At 41.6% G+C, this 17,436-nt stretch overlaps 1 protein-coding gene across 1 annotated transcript in view; it reads left to right on the top strand.

Annotated features, from left to right (window-relative positions):
• Window positions 1-17,436, top strand: part of SH3RF2 (SH3 domain containing ring finger 2) — a 98,078-nt gene that overhangs the window by 55,653 nt on the left and 24,989 nt on the right. The window contains exons 5-6 of the mRNA XM_075860030.1: window positions 7,871-7,968; window positions 9,438-9,608. Coding sequence (XP_075716145.1) covers window positions 7,871-7,968; window positions 9,438-9,608 — 269 coding nt within the window. The remainder of the gene's footprint in view (window positions 1-7,870; window positions 7,969-9,437; window positions 9,609-17,436) is intronic.

The raw sequence follows: 17,436 nt of genomic DNA, 5'->3' as shown, positions 1-17,436 counted from the left end.
CTGTGATTGGCTGCAGCTGTCATTTGGACTGAACTGTCATCCCGGGAGGTCGGACCGGAGTTATCGGTAAGTCAGAACGTCTTTTTTTTTTTACAGGTTCATGGATTTTCGGAGCGGAAGTCACTGTCCATGGTGCTGAACCAGTTTAACGCTTTCAGCACCGTGGACAGTGACTGTCTCCTGACGTCGCGTACCCGAACATTTTTTACCGGTTTCGGTCAAAACGAGTTTGGCCGAACCCGGTGAAGTTCGGTGCGCTCATCTCGAATTTGACACTCCGTTTGGATGTTTGTAACCAGAAAAGCACGTGGTGCTTTTCTGTTTACATTCAGGAGTTTAACCTAAGAACGAACCAATTGGGACATATCCCTGAAAGAAATATTGTACTCAATATAAAAAGTACAAAAAATATCTTTATTAAATATAATGACAAAATAACACAATGATAGGAAAAAGAGGAATGATACAACAAATGCGGAGACATAAACAGCAGGGTCAGATGTACAAGACCATGACCGACAGAATCAACCGTCCACTAATGACCTACAACACGCTCAGATGATAATGAGTAACACACAAGCCCAGGGGTGTATGATGTGACATATGGCACAATATTGCTGGCAAAAAATTCCCGTGTACAGAGATAGTAACCTATACACCGACGAAAACTACACAGTATATGATAAGATATAGAAAAAGCAATGTGCATATGGCAATCTACATGTAATAATGCATAAAGGCCAGTACGATAAGTAAAGGGAGCATCAAAATAGGTATGCATCCAATAGAACGTACAATGCTAGCACAAGAAATAATGCAGATACCAATGTATATCAAAAAGGTGTAATAGGACGTGCAGTACTAGCACAGAAGGCAATGTATATCAGAAGGTGTAGCAGCTCAGGTAGTAAAAAAAGAAAAAACTGCCATAGCAAGACCAAATGAACACATACCCTGAGACATGTTTAGGAGCGTGAGGGGTCAGAAGAGCTGGATGGGTGAACAGACGCGCCGGTCTATCGGGCGAAACGCGCGTCGAGGCGTCTGTTCACCCATCCAGCTCTTCTGACCCCTCACGCTCCTAAACATGTCTCAGGGTATGTGTTCATTTGGTCTTGCTATGGCAGTTTTTTCTTTTTTTACTACCTGAGCTGCTACACCTTCTGATATACATTGCCTTCTGTGCTAGTACTGCACGTCCTATTACACCTTTTTGATATACATTGGTATCTGCATTATTTCTTGTGCTAGCATTGTACGTTCTATTGGATGCATACCTATTTTGATGCTCCCTTTACTTATCGTACTGGCCTTTATGCATTATTACATGTAGATTGCCATATGCACATTGCTTTTTCTATATCTTATCATATACTGTGTAGTTTTCGTCGGTGTATAGGTTACTATCTCTGTACACGGGAATTTTTTGCCAGCAATATTGTGCCATATGTCACATCATACACCCCTGGGCTTGTGTGTTACTCATTATCATCTGAGCGTGTTGTAGGTCATTAGTGGACGGTTGATTCTGTCGGTCATGGTCTTGTACATCTGACCCTGCTGTTTATGTCTCCGCATTTGTTGTATCATTCCTCTTTTTCCTATCATTGTGTTATTTTGTCATTATATTTAATAAAGATATTTTTTGTACTTTTTATATTGAGTACAATATTTCTTTCAGGGATATGTCCCAATTGGTTCGTTCTTAGGTTTAACTGTTATAGGGGACCCCATTACATGCCATTCAGTTGGTGTGAGGTTTTTGGTTAGGTTGTCTTTACATTCAGGAGTTTGACAGCTCTTGCGTGATTTTCGCGCATGCAACGCAGGACCGTCAGTGTGGCATGCGTTGTTTTCACGCACCCATTGAAGTCAATGGGTGCGTGTTGCGTGAAAAACGCAAGAATATAGAACATGTCGTGAGTTTTACGCAACGCACTCACGCAGCGCAAAATTCACGCATCGTCTAAACAGCCCCATAGACTATTATAGGTGCGTACGACACGCGTGAAAAGCACGCGCGTCGCACGCGCGTATAATACGCTCGTGTAAATGAGGCCTAACTGTGGTGCAGTTTTTCGCCCGGAATGTCCACTGCGGAAAACTGCACCACTTTTTCTGCAATGGGATGACGCTGTGATTGGCGTCATCCCAGGAGGCCGGCCCTCTGACATCATCAAGGCCGGCCTCCTGGGATGATGTTTCATCCGATGTGTCCACCATTACAGCCTGTGATTGGCTGCAGCAGTCACATGGAATGAAATGTCATCCCAGGAGACAGCGTAGGAGGGAGGAACACAGACTTTTTTGATGTGAAATGCGTTTTTTGTAACAGAATCGCTGCGAACCCTCCGCAAAAAAAACAACAATTGCTATTTGTTGCAGGATTTACCTCCCATTGAACTCAATGGGGAAAATCCGCAACGAAAAAAAACAGTGTTTATGCAAATATGATTCCGCACCGCAGGTCAATTTCTGGGCGTTTTTTCCGCTCAGTATTTACGCAGCGTGTGGATGAGATTTGTTTTATCTCATACACTTTGCTGCTACTGGATTTGCTGTGGATTTTCTGCTGCTACTGGATCTGCTGCGGATTTTCCGCAACAAATTCCATTGCGGAAAAACCGCAGTATTTTTCGCAACGTGTGAACTGACCTTAATGCTGCAACATTAAAGAAGCATTTTCAGTCATATCGGACCTTGTTGCCGAGGAATATTAGAGTTTGCTAGACTTATTTAATTAATAACAACCCATTTTTTAAACACTATCACTGCTTGCTTTTTAAGAACTTCTCATACATAAAACTCCAGTCATTCTGATCATGAAATAAAAATAATTATTATTTGTCTACCCTAAATTATTTTTCACAGAAACTATAAGCTTGGAATATCCATTTATTTTTAGAATAGTGTGACCTGTAGAAAATACATTTCACATTTATAATATATTTATATGCTATTATAGTCTTTAAAAAAACATTACAATCCACAGCCCAATTGTTTTTGCTGGTAATCTTCCCTGCTACTGTAACTAGCAGGCTGAAAGGAGCAGGGTTAATAGCGAGCCGCACTGCCTGGTTTGTTGGCACACATCCTGCTCCTGCGCCTGGCTAATAGGTGTTTCTCGAAACCTCAGTTACGCTATAAGAGTTCTAATTTCACGCTGGCAGCTTCCATGGCATAGAGGACAGCGCATCGCTTCTATCTATCCCAAACAGCTTGGCTTGAAATATAATGCAGAACACCATAGACAGGCCACTACATTTACAATAAATAATGCACATACAATTATGGCACTTTTATATATTTTCCATTGTTTGGTAAGCAGCCATGAAGAATAGTCTAGTGTTCATACACACGTCTTGGCGTCCCTCTGGAGCTTGGCTTTATTTCTGATGTGGATAACCTTTATGGATCAATGTTAATAAGTTAAGATCGATTTTTGACCTCTGTTAATGGCCGGCTCACCAAAGTACTTGAGCCATTAGCGTCCAGTAATGATCATTTATTTAAGCAGCCATTAAAGAGCAGCACAGGCTAATGTGTTTTCCTGGTCTTTTAACTACCCTAGGAGGTTGTCACAAGGAATAGAAAAAACAAGAAGTAATAAAAAGACAGTCTGGCATTAAAGCTCATCCCCATTCAATTGAATAGGGCCAAGCTGCAATACCAAAAATTTCCATGAAGAAGAGTGGCAGTGTTTCTGGACGTAAGCTGCCATGTTTTTCTAAGCTCACACCAACCCTTTAAGTTTAAATTAAAAAAATACTCCCCCCTCCCGCTATGATATATATATACACATCATAGTGCAGGCAGGGGTTAAAGAACAATCCAGGAAAAAAATGATACACTGTGTTATTCCTACTACAGGGCTTGAGGGATGGTGCATGACACAGGAATTGAAAGAAATCCAAAGAAAGAAACCCTGTGTCATGCAACCACCCCTCCCTCAGGCCCTGCACTATGCCTGACACAGTTTTGCCCAGAGTGACACTTTAAAATGCCAACAGCAATACTGCGTTGCAGATCATGCAAATATGTTTCAGCGAGGCATAGGGAACAGCTTGGCAGGTTAAAGGGGTTGTCCATACATCCCAACTGTCCTGTTTTTCGTGCGATTGTTCTGCAAAACAGACCTCAAAAGGGGTTAGCCTTAAAGAAGCACTTTTTTTATTAGGTACCTATCCCCCAATATAAAATATAAAATCTACAGCAGTTAATGTATATAAGAGTCAGCCTCTTCACTTCCTGATTTATGGACTGTACTTTATGGACTGTACCAAATAGGTTCCCCACAGAGGGGATACAGAAACAACTGTCACTAACTACTGATGAGCAGACACATAACTATCATACAGTTATAATGATGGAGTTCACAGCTCTGCCTCGTGACGTATAACTGTGTGACAGTTATATTATTTGTCTGCTCATCAGTAGTTAGTAACATAAGTGTCTGTATCCTCTCTTTGGAGAACCTGTTTGGTACAGTCCATAAATCAGGAAGTAAAGAGGCTGACTCTCAATTACATTAACTGCTGTAGATTTTATCAGGTCAGAGTGAGTTCACATGACCCAACTATAGAGAATAATTCAGATAGAAAGGAATAACTACATAAGGTAATATTCACTGAGTACATATGTTGGGGGTTAGGTATCTAATGATAGAAAAAAATCCAGAGTGCTTCTTTAAAGAGGCTCTGTCACCACATTATAAGTGTCCTATCTCCTACATAAGGAGATGGGCGCTATAATGTAGGTGACAGTAATGCTTTTTATTTAACAAAACAATCTATTTTCACAACGTTAGGAGCGATTTTGGTTTATGCTAATGAGTTTCTTAATGCCCAAGTGGGCGTATTTTTACTTTCGACCAAGTGGGCGTTGTACAGAGGAGTGTATGACGCTGACCAATCAGCATCAAGCACTCCTCTCCATTCATTTACACAGCAGAATCGCGTTCTTACTAGAACATGATCTGCAGCCACATACACAGCGATTCTGCTTGATTAACGTTAATCCAGTGTCCTGATAATGAATACACATGACCATCCAGCCTGGACGTCATGTGTATTCAGAATCCTGATACTTCTGAATCTTTTCTGTGAGATTCCAGCAACGGATACGAAATCTCGCGAGATTACGTAGGTAAACGAGATTTCATTTCCCTTGCTGTAAATCTCACAGAAAAGATTCAGAAGTGTCAGGATTCTGAATACACGTGACGTCCAGGCTGGATGGTCATGTGTATTCATTATCAGGACACTGGATTAACGTTAATCAAGCAGAATCGCTGTGTATGTGGCTGCAGATCATGTTCTAGTAAGAACGCAATTCTGCTGTATAAATGAATGGAGAGGAGTGCATGATGCTGATTGGTCAGCGTCATACACTCCTCTGTACAACGTCCACTTTGTCGAAAGTAAAAATACGCCCACTTAGGGCTCATGCATACAACCTTATTATGTCTCTGTTTTGTACAGAGCCATAACAGGGCTTCTATTAAAGTTCATGAGGCCTCTACTGCATGGAGGCATGTCAGATTTCATACGAAACAGACAGAAAAAAAATTGTATGCTCCATCAGATGCTGTATTTAGAGAGGTATTCTTTCCTAGACGCATTGCTAAATCAGACTTCTGGTGTACAGTTATGTTATTTCGATAAGTAGAATAACAAAGAGCATAAAATAGGATTTACTTAACAATATACCTTCTTGCTGACCTTGCATGCATTATAACTGGATCTTTAAAAGACAGGCTGCTCTTTCCAATTTATTGTATTATCACACATATTAGCCTTCATGGTCACATAACTTTTATTTCTTGGTTACGTTGTTGCAGAAGATACAGTATCTCTCTTTTCATTGCTTGGCCACAGCTTTGGTGTTATTTTTAACGTGCTCTACTCGTGTGAAGTGGTGATTTAAAATGTCTATGTGATAACGTTGAAGTCTGTGCAGAATAAACAGACATTTTCTAGTTATCAACTAGCACAGACTGTGTTGCCGGAGGCTTTGTACCTTATCAGTAGCACTTGGGGTCCAAGAATACAAATAAGCCTGTTGACAAAGATGTTTTGCTACCCCTGGAAACATTTATTGTGCAGCCGACTCTGCATCAAAATAAAATTTTTGCATAATTTTACGCATATATTTTTTTTTATCTAGTTCTAGCTTTTGGAATATATACAAATTATTTTCTACAATGCAAATAGTGTTCAGAGTGTAAATTGTGTAAACTAATTTGAGCCTCAATGGTGACAGATGGCCTGGGGTGGAAGACAAACCTAGGGGTCCAGGATGCCAATTTACCTTCCCTTTTAATTTTAATGATAATGTATTATGTAAATGCAGAAATCACTGGGGGAGATTTATCCATACTGGCACACCATACCCTAGTGCAGCGTGCGACAGACCTGGTATTGTAATTAGAAAGTGTTGGAAATGTTTGCTTCATCAGTTGCACTCAGTGTGACTGAAGCCCTGGCCACTATTTACAAAAATGGCAAAGGGGCTTCATAAATATGGAGCAAAAATCATATAAAAAAAAAAACAACTGGCATAAATACACTGATGAATCCATCCCATTGTAGTTACATGAATGGAAGACATGGCAATTATAACTTTTAACCCCTACTTACTGCTGTTTGCCAGGATGGAGATATGTTGCACCCTAAGGGTATGTCCGTAATGGCTGAAATTACAGGGTTGTTTCAGCCTGAAAACATCCCCGTAAGATCAGCCGTAACGGCATGTGCAGGCGCTTGAACGCCGCGTCAATTACGGGCGTAATTGGCGCTGCTATTCATTGGAGTCAATGAATAACGGCTCCAAATACGGCCAAAGTAGTGACAGGTCACTTCTTTGACGCGGGCGTCTATTTACGCGCCGTCTTTTGACAGCGGCGCGTAAATTACGCCTCGTGTGAACAGACAAACGTCTGCCCATTGCTTTCAATGGGCAGATGTTTGTCAGCGCTATTGAGGCGCTATTTTCGGACGTAATTCGGGGCAAAAACGCCCGAATTACGTCCGTAAATAGGCCGTGTGAACATACCCTTACCCATACCTGTATTTGCTGAAATATTGCAACATGTCATTGACCCATGATTGACGTCATTGAGCTACTGATATTTGAGAGTTCTAATGCTGTTTGGGTGCACAACTAGCAATTCTAGTCTCTTTGTCTTGAGCATGTCAGAAGATGTTATAAGTGGAGAAAACATTTTAAAGCGACTTTCCACATGTGGAGTTAATGCCTTCAAGAAATTGCACTTTTGAAGCAGGCCTTCCATTGGTAATTCTAAGGGTATGTTCACACGGCAGCGTCCAATACGCCTGAAATTATGGAGCTGTTTTCAGGCGAACACAGCTCCTGAATTTCAGACGTAATTTCTCGTACTCGCGTTTTTCTGTCTCCTGATTGGACAATAGAACCGTCACTCAGAGGAAAGGGACTGGAAATGTTCAGTAAGGAGAGCCCGGATTATTTTAACATCAAGGGGTTGCCTTTAGAGCAACTGCGACTGCGGAGCTAGGGGGCATTAAATGTCGATATTTTGGTGATGCAACTTGCATGACAGACACAACAGGTGACGTTACACTGCCCTCCCCCTTCTCTATATAGTGATGTCAGCAGTTTTAAGGACTCAAAGCTGCTGACAGATTCCCTTTAAGATAAAATTAATAAATGCCGTTTTCTTTGCAGTATCTGTTACCTTTTATCTGTATATCTATGGAAAACATAAAATCCTATATTTTTAAAACACTGTGTAATCCAAAAGAATTTGTACTGTTTCTTATATGTTCATCTGAATTAATCACATCCTCAATAGGGAAAATCCTTATTACATTTCTCTGGCTTAAACCCTTAGGTCAATGCTTCATTTTATTATGCCACACTTGGACCACAAGGGAAAGGACACTCACTAGTGTCATTTCCAAGTTCTCATCAGAGTATTCTGGCTAATATGTAAGTATACTAGGAAACTTTGGGTAGTTTTGAATATAATTTATCTTTACAATTAAAGTGTCATTTACCTTGTTGTTTCAAATTTCAATATTTCTATTGACTTGCTTATAATAATTCTGCTTATAATGATCTAAAGGTTAGATCATCATTTCATTGCAGCTCTGTTCACTATTAAATATTAGACCTGATTAATTAAATCTAACTTTTTTTGAATCCCACATGTTGCCTATGAATCAAACATCCAGTTGTCTATCTAATCAAACTTTTGCACAGTATTTACCTGCTTCAGAATGGACTCAATAGTAACACTCTGTTACAGAGCCCTATGACAGGGGAAAGATTTTTTCAGAGGCCGTATGGTTGGCCTGTTACTATAATGAGCTGGCCACGTGGTCTCCCAAAAAGATTACCGGAGCCATCATGAGCATGACACTTTTCTAGCGCCACTGCCACTGTTCTAGCAATCACCAGAGGTCACAGTGTTCAGACTCTGCCACTGATTGGACATTGATGTCTTATTCTAGTAATGTCCATCAGGAGAAACCCTGTCCATATACCCCGAAGGACATCATAGAGGTTGGTCCACTGGAAATAACAGCTCATTGCCGGGGGAGGGGGGGGTAAAGCACATCACAGAGCTGGCTTCTATTTAATAAGACAGGGGCCTTGACGAATTATTAATCCATACAATACTATGAACCGTCACTTTATTTTGTTGAGCAACACCTTCTCTTATGGTCAACTGTCCCAAGCAGTTAACCCAGAAATGTATACATAGTATTGACGATCGTTCTCCTCTTTTTATTGTTCTATTTAAGAAGGGGTTGTCTTGTTTTAACTTCCTTCTTGGGGTGTGTGATCGGTTACAGGTTCAAAACTTCCTATTTTGCCTAGCCGTTTATCCCTGGTTAATTATTATAATAATTGTTATGTTCTTTCTTGAGATATAATGAGATATAATAATACATTTTATTTCAACTTACGGATGTAGCCATCTTTATATTGACTTTTAACGCATTAATTACACAGTGACGATCCTTTATCTTGACTTTTTCAATGACTTTTCAATGGCTTTTGTTGTGTGATATCATGCTGCAGCAAGTTATCAGTCAAGATAAAGATGGCTACATCCGTAACTATGAGCTTTAGTAATCTAATATAAATATAGCAGGGGTACCAACTTTTTTTTTTTTCTGGAGAACAACATTTTTTACATTGGAAAATCATAATGCATCATAAAGATTATAAGTAATAGACGTTTATAGCTCTAGACTAATATGAACATATTAGCAGCATTACAATACTGGAAAAAAAAAGTCTATTTTCTGGAGTGTCCTGGAATTTACAGATGTTTGCAACGCTGCACAGTAGAGGGGCTATATCTTGGACGTACATAGAGTTCAGTAAAGTAATTTCGACATTGTGTTAGAACATATTCTTAGATCTTGCCCTTATTGCCTATTTGACAGGTGTGTAGCTCTCTATCCATACACAGCTCATGGACCAGACGAGATGGATCTCCAGCAGGGAGAAGGTGTTCGTATCTTAGGGAAATTCCAGGAAGGCTGGTTACGTGGAGTTTCACTGGTTACTGGAAAAATTGGCATCTTTCCAAGCCATTGTGTTAACCCTGTTTACAGGTTAGTATAATGCCACTGCAGTTTTTTCTTTTCACTACTGAGGGCATTGATTTAAGTACTATTGTACTGGCTTCATAGTTGATTGGATTTCAAACACAATTAATTAGATTTACTAAGCAAAAATTTGGATTGTGAATTTTTTTAATGTAAAGTATGCCAGCAATGAAGTGACATAAAGAGGAGAAAAGGGTTTAATATGTCTAGCTATATGCGTCAAATTTATCATACAGCGTGCACCACTGGGATAAATTTGCCCCAGTTTATAGATGCCAAGAAAAAGCTTTCAACCTATAAACCAAACGTGTCCATATGGCTCCATTCACCCTACGCAGGTCAAAAGAGTGTTCTTTCGGCCACCGTCGAACTGGTATATTTTAGGATACCATTTTTTTCCTGTATAGAAAGCATAGTCTACTACACTTTTCTAGGCAGAGGCAAACCACAAAAACATGGATACCACATGGTATACGTGTTTTTAACATATGAACCTATACAGTGGCATGCATCAGAGCCTTCTGTAGTAGTATATGTCAGACAATTTTCCCTGACGTGAACAGAGCCTTAACACAATGTCTGCACAGGCCAACTTTTAATGCACCATTACTGAAACATACAATTTGGCATGTGCTAAAGTGTTATTTTTTGTAATGTTTCAAGATTTATTTAACTTGTTAGTTCTTAGTCCTTGTCGGATGTTGGCAATTCCATAATTAAATACATTCTGTAAACCTTCAAGAATCTCAGATTGTTGCTCTAACACTCAACAGTCATGGCCATCTCTAAGGAGCTGACTGAGGATCTTATAATAAAACCATTGACTTTCACAGCAGGAGAGAACTATAAATTATAAATGCTTCCTGCTTCATCCGTCTGAAATGTTGTTGAGAACCTGTCACTTACCATTTATTTTTATCCTAATTATTTACTAACATTGGTCTAATACTCATGATATAAACCTCAGTAGTATTTTCAGTGGTTACTACAAATCTGAAATTGGTGATACCATATTTAATATAATAAAACTGTCCAAATTCTGTCTACCCACCTTATTCTCTTGCATGCCAAAACAGTATAAGTACCAAAAAATGTTTATAAGGGGGGAGCGGTCAGCATAGAACATCCCTTCCTGCCATGGACTGTAATTCTGTACTTTCCGCACACTGGTGGTCAGAAAATGTAAACTCAAGTATGTCATATGTGTGTTGTGGTCCAATAAAACATTGATTTAACACTTTGGATATAATCATCAGGCATGATTGGAGAAGAAAATGAGAGTTGTCATAACACAGGGATGGTCATGGTAGGCTTTGGGGTTGTGTGACAGCCAGTGGCTTTTGTGTAGATAGAGGGAAGAATGGATTCTACTAAATTTCAACAAATTCTCAAAGCCAACGTTCTACATTAAGTTAAGAAACTGGAGATAAAAAAGATTGGATATTGCATGAAGACAATGATCTAATGCATCGCAAACATGATTTTTGCTAGTTATTCATAAGAGACTTACTGTATTTGAGATGTTTCCGACATCAGCTTAAATTATTCGGTTTACTCTCTACGTGGTAGACATCAGCCAAATGTAATTGCAAAAAAAAGAAAGGTTAAGTAAGTGTATCAGCGGTGAGTTCTCCCAATTAGACATCTCCTGACTACTTTGTAGCCTAAATTAGAAAAAGCAAGTACCAAGGATGGAGAATGACACATAGAAGAACTTGGCAGTGCTTACCAGATGAATGCCTGGATGTCAAGTCATTCAACACTAAAATACACTTGAAAGTGAAATGATAGAGATTCAAACAAATGCAGGAACTTACTGGGAAGCAGGATTTGTCAGAATCACACAGAATCTTCCTCGGAGATATTCACAGAAATGTATTTACTTGTGACTATTTGTGCCCATAACCACATGTCCATAAATAATAAATTATTTCTTCCTGTACGTCTGCCTTTGTGTGGAGCCATTATGTCCCTGCTGAGTATTAACTTGAATTATGATTTAATACCTAGCAAACCAGATTTCCTATTTCTTATGTAAGTAATTCATATATGTATAATGCACACAAGTACCAGTGATGGACTTAGTTGGGGCCATCTCAGACTTGCCTACCATTTTGCCCAGTAGCATAGCTAGTGCTATTGGCATGACAGGGCGGCACTTAGACCCAGTCCCTGGTTCCAGAGAAAACCAAAACGCCCCTCTGCTACACAGGGGCCCAGCAGGCAAGGGTGCCCACTGCTACTTTAAAATAATAATAATAGGGCTCTATTCTGTCCAGTAGATTGCATGGCTCACAACTAGATGGAAAGACCAGTAAGGAATTTCATGGAGAGCCATGAAGGAGGTGCTAGGAGATCAAAAGAAGTAGTCATTAGCTGTTCGAAAGATAGGGGTCCATATGCTGTTGTGCACAGGGGCACTTTGCTGTCGGTGTCGGCCCCTGCTACATATTAGGACATATAAGTGGCATGTGACTATAAATGGCATGTGACAGTTGAGGAGCCCTGGTACAGATTTTGCATCAGGGCCCATCGGCTTCAAGCAATGCCTCTAGTTATGCCATATGCACTTACTTATCAGGTTGGCAAATTTGCAGATTGTTTAATCTAATTGTAGATTGCTCATATGGCTCGGGCTCATTATTGTCCCATGTAGCGCATCTTTGCTTATGATTTTTTTTATTTTTGGGGGTTTTTATTTTTCATTTGGCTCAAGATGCTGTGTGGTCTGGACCTACAACAAAAAATGGTTTCTGCCTGTGCCCAATTCTTACATTCACATTCAATCTGTATAAACCTGCATGGCTGTTAGGCTTTTAGACTGTCTCATACAAATGATACAACTTTGAATTACTGTCATGCTACATACCAAAATGTAAAGAAATGACATACCTGGACTGTGAAATTACACAGTCTGGTTGGCTTAATGCATTCTAGAAGAATCTTTATTCTCTTGCACTTGGCTAGAAATGTGAGTTTATGGGAAGAATTGAGCTCTATTCTGTGAAAATGCTCAAGGAATTATATGTGGAACATGAAATTGACAAGAAAGAAATGCATTAGTTGGATTTAAGTGGTTTCATTACTAGGTGGAGCGCTGGGTGTTGGTAATGTACGCTGTTAAGTTATAATTGCAAACAGCTAATGTTAGGGAAGGTAAAGTAAAGTTTTAGTAGTAGCAGCAATAAAGGAGAGGAACGCCTTGGAGATGAGAAGAGGATAATATATATATATATATATATATATATATATATATATATATATATATATACATATATATTGAAATATATATTGAAATATTTGTATTTTTTTTCAACATTGTGTTCTTAGAATTGGGGAAGGATTTTTGTTCTTCTGACCATGATGATTTTAAGCTGGTCATTATATTTATGCTTGAATTACAAACTTATTTAATGTTCACTACCCGCCAGGGGTCACATCTTTACAAGCGAATTACCATGGATATAAAGTAGATCATTTACAAATTACAGCTCTGCAGCACGGTTATTTAAACTGAGTTTCCCCTATTATTTTATTCAATGTTCATTTAAGCAAACTTTTCATCTTTGGTCTATAGCTGCATATATTCTGTTAGACAGAATTCCTTTTTGTGGTCACTGGCGTAATTTGATCTACTTTTCCAATTTACCTAAACCTTTTCCTACTTCACTCCAACATGTAATCCGTATATATATGTAATATATATATATATATATATATATATATATATATATATATAAATATAAGGTGCTTTACACTGCCATCATGGCTCCTCCTCCTCCCTATCAACAAGATGGGGTGTGTGGCACTATCTAGCTATCTAGAGGGGGTGTGTGTGTCACTATCTACAAGGGGTCTGTGTGTCACTATCTACAAGGGAATTTGTGTGGCACTATCTACAAGGGGATGTGTGTAGCACTATCTACGAGGGGATGTGTGTGGCACTATCTACAATTCGGTATGTGTGGCACTATCTAAAAGGGGTGGGTGGCAATATCTAAAGGGGACTGTGTGGCAGTATCTACAGGGAGCTGTGTGACACTATCTACCGATGGCACTGTGGCATTATCTACAGAGGGTGTGTGTGGCATTATCTACAGAGTGTATGTTTGACACTATCTACAGAGGGCACTGTGGCACTATCTACAGAGGGCTGTCACGTAGGGTTCGTGGACCCACTGGGCCGTACCGCCTTGGCGGTATGGTAGCTGGCCAACAGGGCGCAGGTCAGAGTCTATAGTTTATATAGTGTACCTGTGGCAGCTCGGACAGTAGCAAGGCAGGCTTGGCAGGTACTAGGCAGCAGGTAGATGTCAGGCATGGAGAAGCAGGACAGGCGTGCTATACAGCAGAGCACGGCTACAGCTAAGCGCGGCACTAGATCAGGATACAGGATACAAGAACAGGGAACACTGGGAGCAGGAAACACTAGGGGACCATTTGCAAGACAGACTTGGAATACAACAAAAAAGCTCAGGCGTGGGAGATGGGGCTGGGACCTTCTTATAGCCCAGGGTGCTCTGGAGCAATTAGCTCAATCACCAACATGCGTGCGCTATGGCTTAAGTCTGGACTGAGCTCGTGATCGCACCCTTGTGGTCACTGTGGAGCAGGATGGCCGTATGTGCAGACATCTCTTGAGAGAATGGCGTCGACTGGATGGAAGGAGTTCGTGTTCAGCGACCGCGGGCGTTACAAGGGCACTGTGGCACTATTTACAGAGGGCACTGTGGAACTATCTACAGGGGACACTGTGGCATTATCTACAGAGGGCACTGTGTATATAGGGGCACAATCAGGGGACCTAACATCTATATGGGGACATAAAGGGGGATTAACTTTTATAAGGGGGCACAAACTGGGGGCCTAACTTCTATATGGGGAAAAAAACAGGGCCTAACTTCTATATGGGGGCGCAAACTGGTGGCCTAACTTCTATGGCCTCGTGCACACTTACGTCACCGTTTTCACGGCCGCTTTTGACGGGTCCGTGAACCCGTTTTAGCGGCCGTGTGGTTTCCGTGTGCACTCCCGTGTGCACTCCGTGTTTCCGTTTCCGTGCGCCGAACATGGTACTGTCCAGGGTGACAGTACCATGATCGGTGCGCGGAAAATACAATTTTAATGTAATAAAAAAAAAAATAAGTTCATACTTACATTCCTCCTGTCCGGCCTCCAGCGATGACGTTCAATCCATGTCGACGCTGCAGCCAATCACAGGCTGCCGCGGCCTCGGCAGCCAATCACAGGCTGCCGTGGCCTCGGCAGCCAATCACAGGCTGCCGCGTCACAAAAGAAGGTCGGACTGGAGGAAGAAGAGGGACTCGTCACCAAGACAACGACCGGGTACGTATGAAAGGCTTTTTATTTTATTTTTAATCAGCAGCCTCTTTTCTCTATCAGTTATTGATAGAGACAAGTGGCTACCGATTAGTGTAATATTTTTCTAATGTTTTTCTGCCCGCCCGGCGGTTGCTAAGCAACGGCTCCATCACACACGGACGGCACACGGATGCCTTCCGTGTGCCTTCAGTTTTTTTGACGGCCCCATTGACTTGCATGGGCCTCACGGTCACGGAATCCCGGACCAAAGTAGGACATGCTCTACTTTGGATCGGAAAGGAGCAACGGACCGTCAAAAAAACTGAGGTGTGCATGGCCCCATTGAAATGAATGGGTTCAGGGTGCTATCAGTGACAAAAACGGATAGCTCCCTGAAGGAAAAAACTGAAGTGTGCATGAGGCCTATATGGGGGGCATAAACAGGGCCTAACTTCTATATGGGGGCACAAACTGCCGTTTTCTGCCATTTTACTGAGTTCCCCCACAAAGGGGCCTACTATGTCTGTATCACTCAAGGGCCCACATAAACCTGGAGCCGGTCCTGTATACACATTATCCATCATATTCTGTAATTATGTGCCGTCAGGTAGATTTCATATCTTGGTGATGTGAGAGGTACTTACTGAGCGCATCCTATCTTCTATTTGGGTCTTCAAGCATACATAGCACAGATCAAAAAATGCATATAGACCTCAAGTTTACTAGAGTGGTCTTCTTAAGGTTCATAACTTATATAAGTACAGTTAGGTTCAGAATTATTTGGACAGTGACTCAAGTTTGGCATTTTAGCTGTTTACCAGAACATATTGAATATACAGTTATATAATCAATATGGGCTTAAAGTGCAGACACTCAGCTTTAATTTCAGGGTGTTCACATCCTAATTTGAGAAAGGGTTTAGGAATTCCAGCTCTTTAATGTGTAGCTGCCTCTTTTCCAAGGGACCAAAGGTAATTGTAATGTCGGGGTAGGGAGACAGACAGGTGAGCCCTAATCTACTTGCACGGCTTGTCCCAGGCGACGGCGTACAACTGGGCGACGGTCCCTACGCTCAATAAGTGCACGACAGACAAACAGACAAGGGTACACAGAAGCTAAGGGAAATGGGGCAGTTGCCCACGGCAACACCGTGAGCAACAAGAGTAGTGAACGAGCTGAGTCAAACCAGGAGTTTACGAGGTACCAAATGCAGAGCAGGAGCGTAGTCAGTAAAGCCAGGGTCGATATGAAGCAGAGGTCAATAGTAATAGCAGGAACAGCAGAGCCAGGAAACAAGAGAGACTCACAGGCAAAGACAAGCAGCACATGAAGGTATAAATAGACAGAGGGTGGGAGCTAGAACCGTCTGGCCAGGCTGTGATAGGTTCTCCCACTCCTCAGCCTACCAGCCTGAGTGGTAGCAGATCGAGTCACTCCATCAGACCTAGGAGCAGATGCAGACTGATTAACAACGGGCGTCGACACAGAAGCTGTGTCTGGGAGATCCTTTACAGTACCCCCCCCTTTTATGAGGGGCCACTGGACCCTTCCTAGGTGGACCTGGCTTATTGGCGAACGGAAGATAGAACCTCCTGAGCAATACCCCAGCGTGAACATCCCGGGAGGGTACCAAAGTCCTCTCCTCGGGCCCGTATCCTCTCCAATGGACCAGGTACTGGAGGGAGCCTAGGACCATCCTGCAGTCCACAATCTTGGCCACCTCGAATTCTACCCCTTCAGGGGTGAGAACAGGGACCTGAGGTTTCCTCGAGGTAACCAAGGACGGGGAGCAGCATTTCAGGAGAGAGGCATGAAACACGTCGTGTATTTAAAAAGACGGGTGAACTCCAGCCGGAAGGAGACAGGGTTAAGGACCTCAATGACCTTGTACGGCCCTATATACCGGGGAGCAAATTTTTTGGACGGAACTTTAAGGTGCAAATTTTTTGAAGATAGTCACACCAGATCCCCGACCACAAACAAGGGGTTATCAGAACGTCTTCTATCTGCCTGAGTCTTTTGTATGCTCTGTGACGCCTCCTAGGTTCTTCTGAACCTGGGCCCAGATTGTGCACAGTTCCCGATGAACGACATATACCTCGGGATTGTTGGAACCATCAGGTGAAACGGAGGAGAACCGTGGATTAAACCCAAAATTACAGAAAAAGGAGGAGAGCCCTGACTAGTTACTGACCCGGTTATTAAGGGAAAATTCGGCGAGGGGAATGAAGGAGACCCAATCATATTGACAGTCAGAGATAAAACACCTTAAATATTGTTCTAAAGACTGATTAGTCCTCTCAGTTTGGCCATTAGTTTCATATTTATGGGAAATACCTGTGCGCCCAAGCGACCTCATCGATGGTCACTTAGGCGCAGAAGTTTTCCAGCTGCTTATTCTTACGCCTAGGACAGTTGTTCACTTGATGCTTGTCATCCCCACAGTAGAAGCAGAGACCATTCTTCCTGCGGAGCTCTCTACGTTGTTGGGGAGACACTGAGGCCCGAGTTG

The sequence above is a fragment of the Rhinoderma darwinii genome, chromosome 3, assembly GCF_050947455.1.
Source record: "Rhinoderma darwinii isolate aRhiDar2 chromosome 3, aRhiDar2.hap1, whole genome shotgun sequence".
Lineage (NCBI taxonomy): Eukaryota > Metazoa > Chordata > Amphibia > Anura > Rhinodermatidae > Rhinoderma > Rhinoderma darwinii.
Note: the sequence above shows the minus strand (reverse complement) of the source record. Positions and strands in the feature narration are given on the sequence as shown.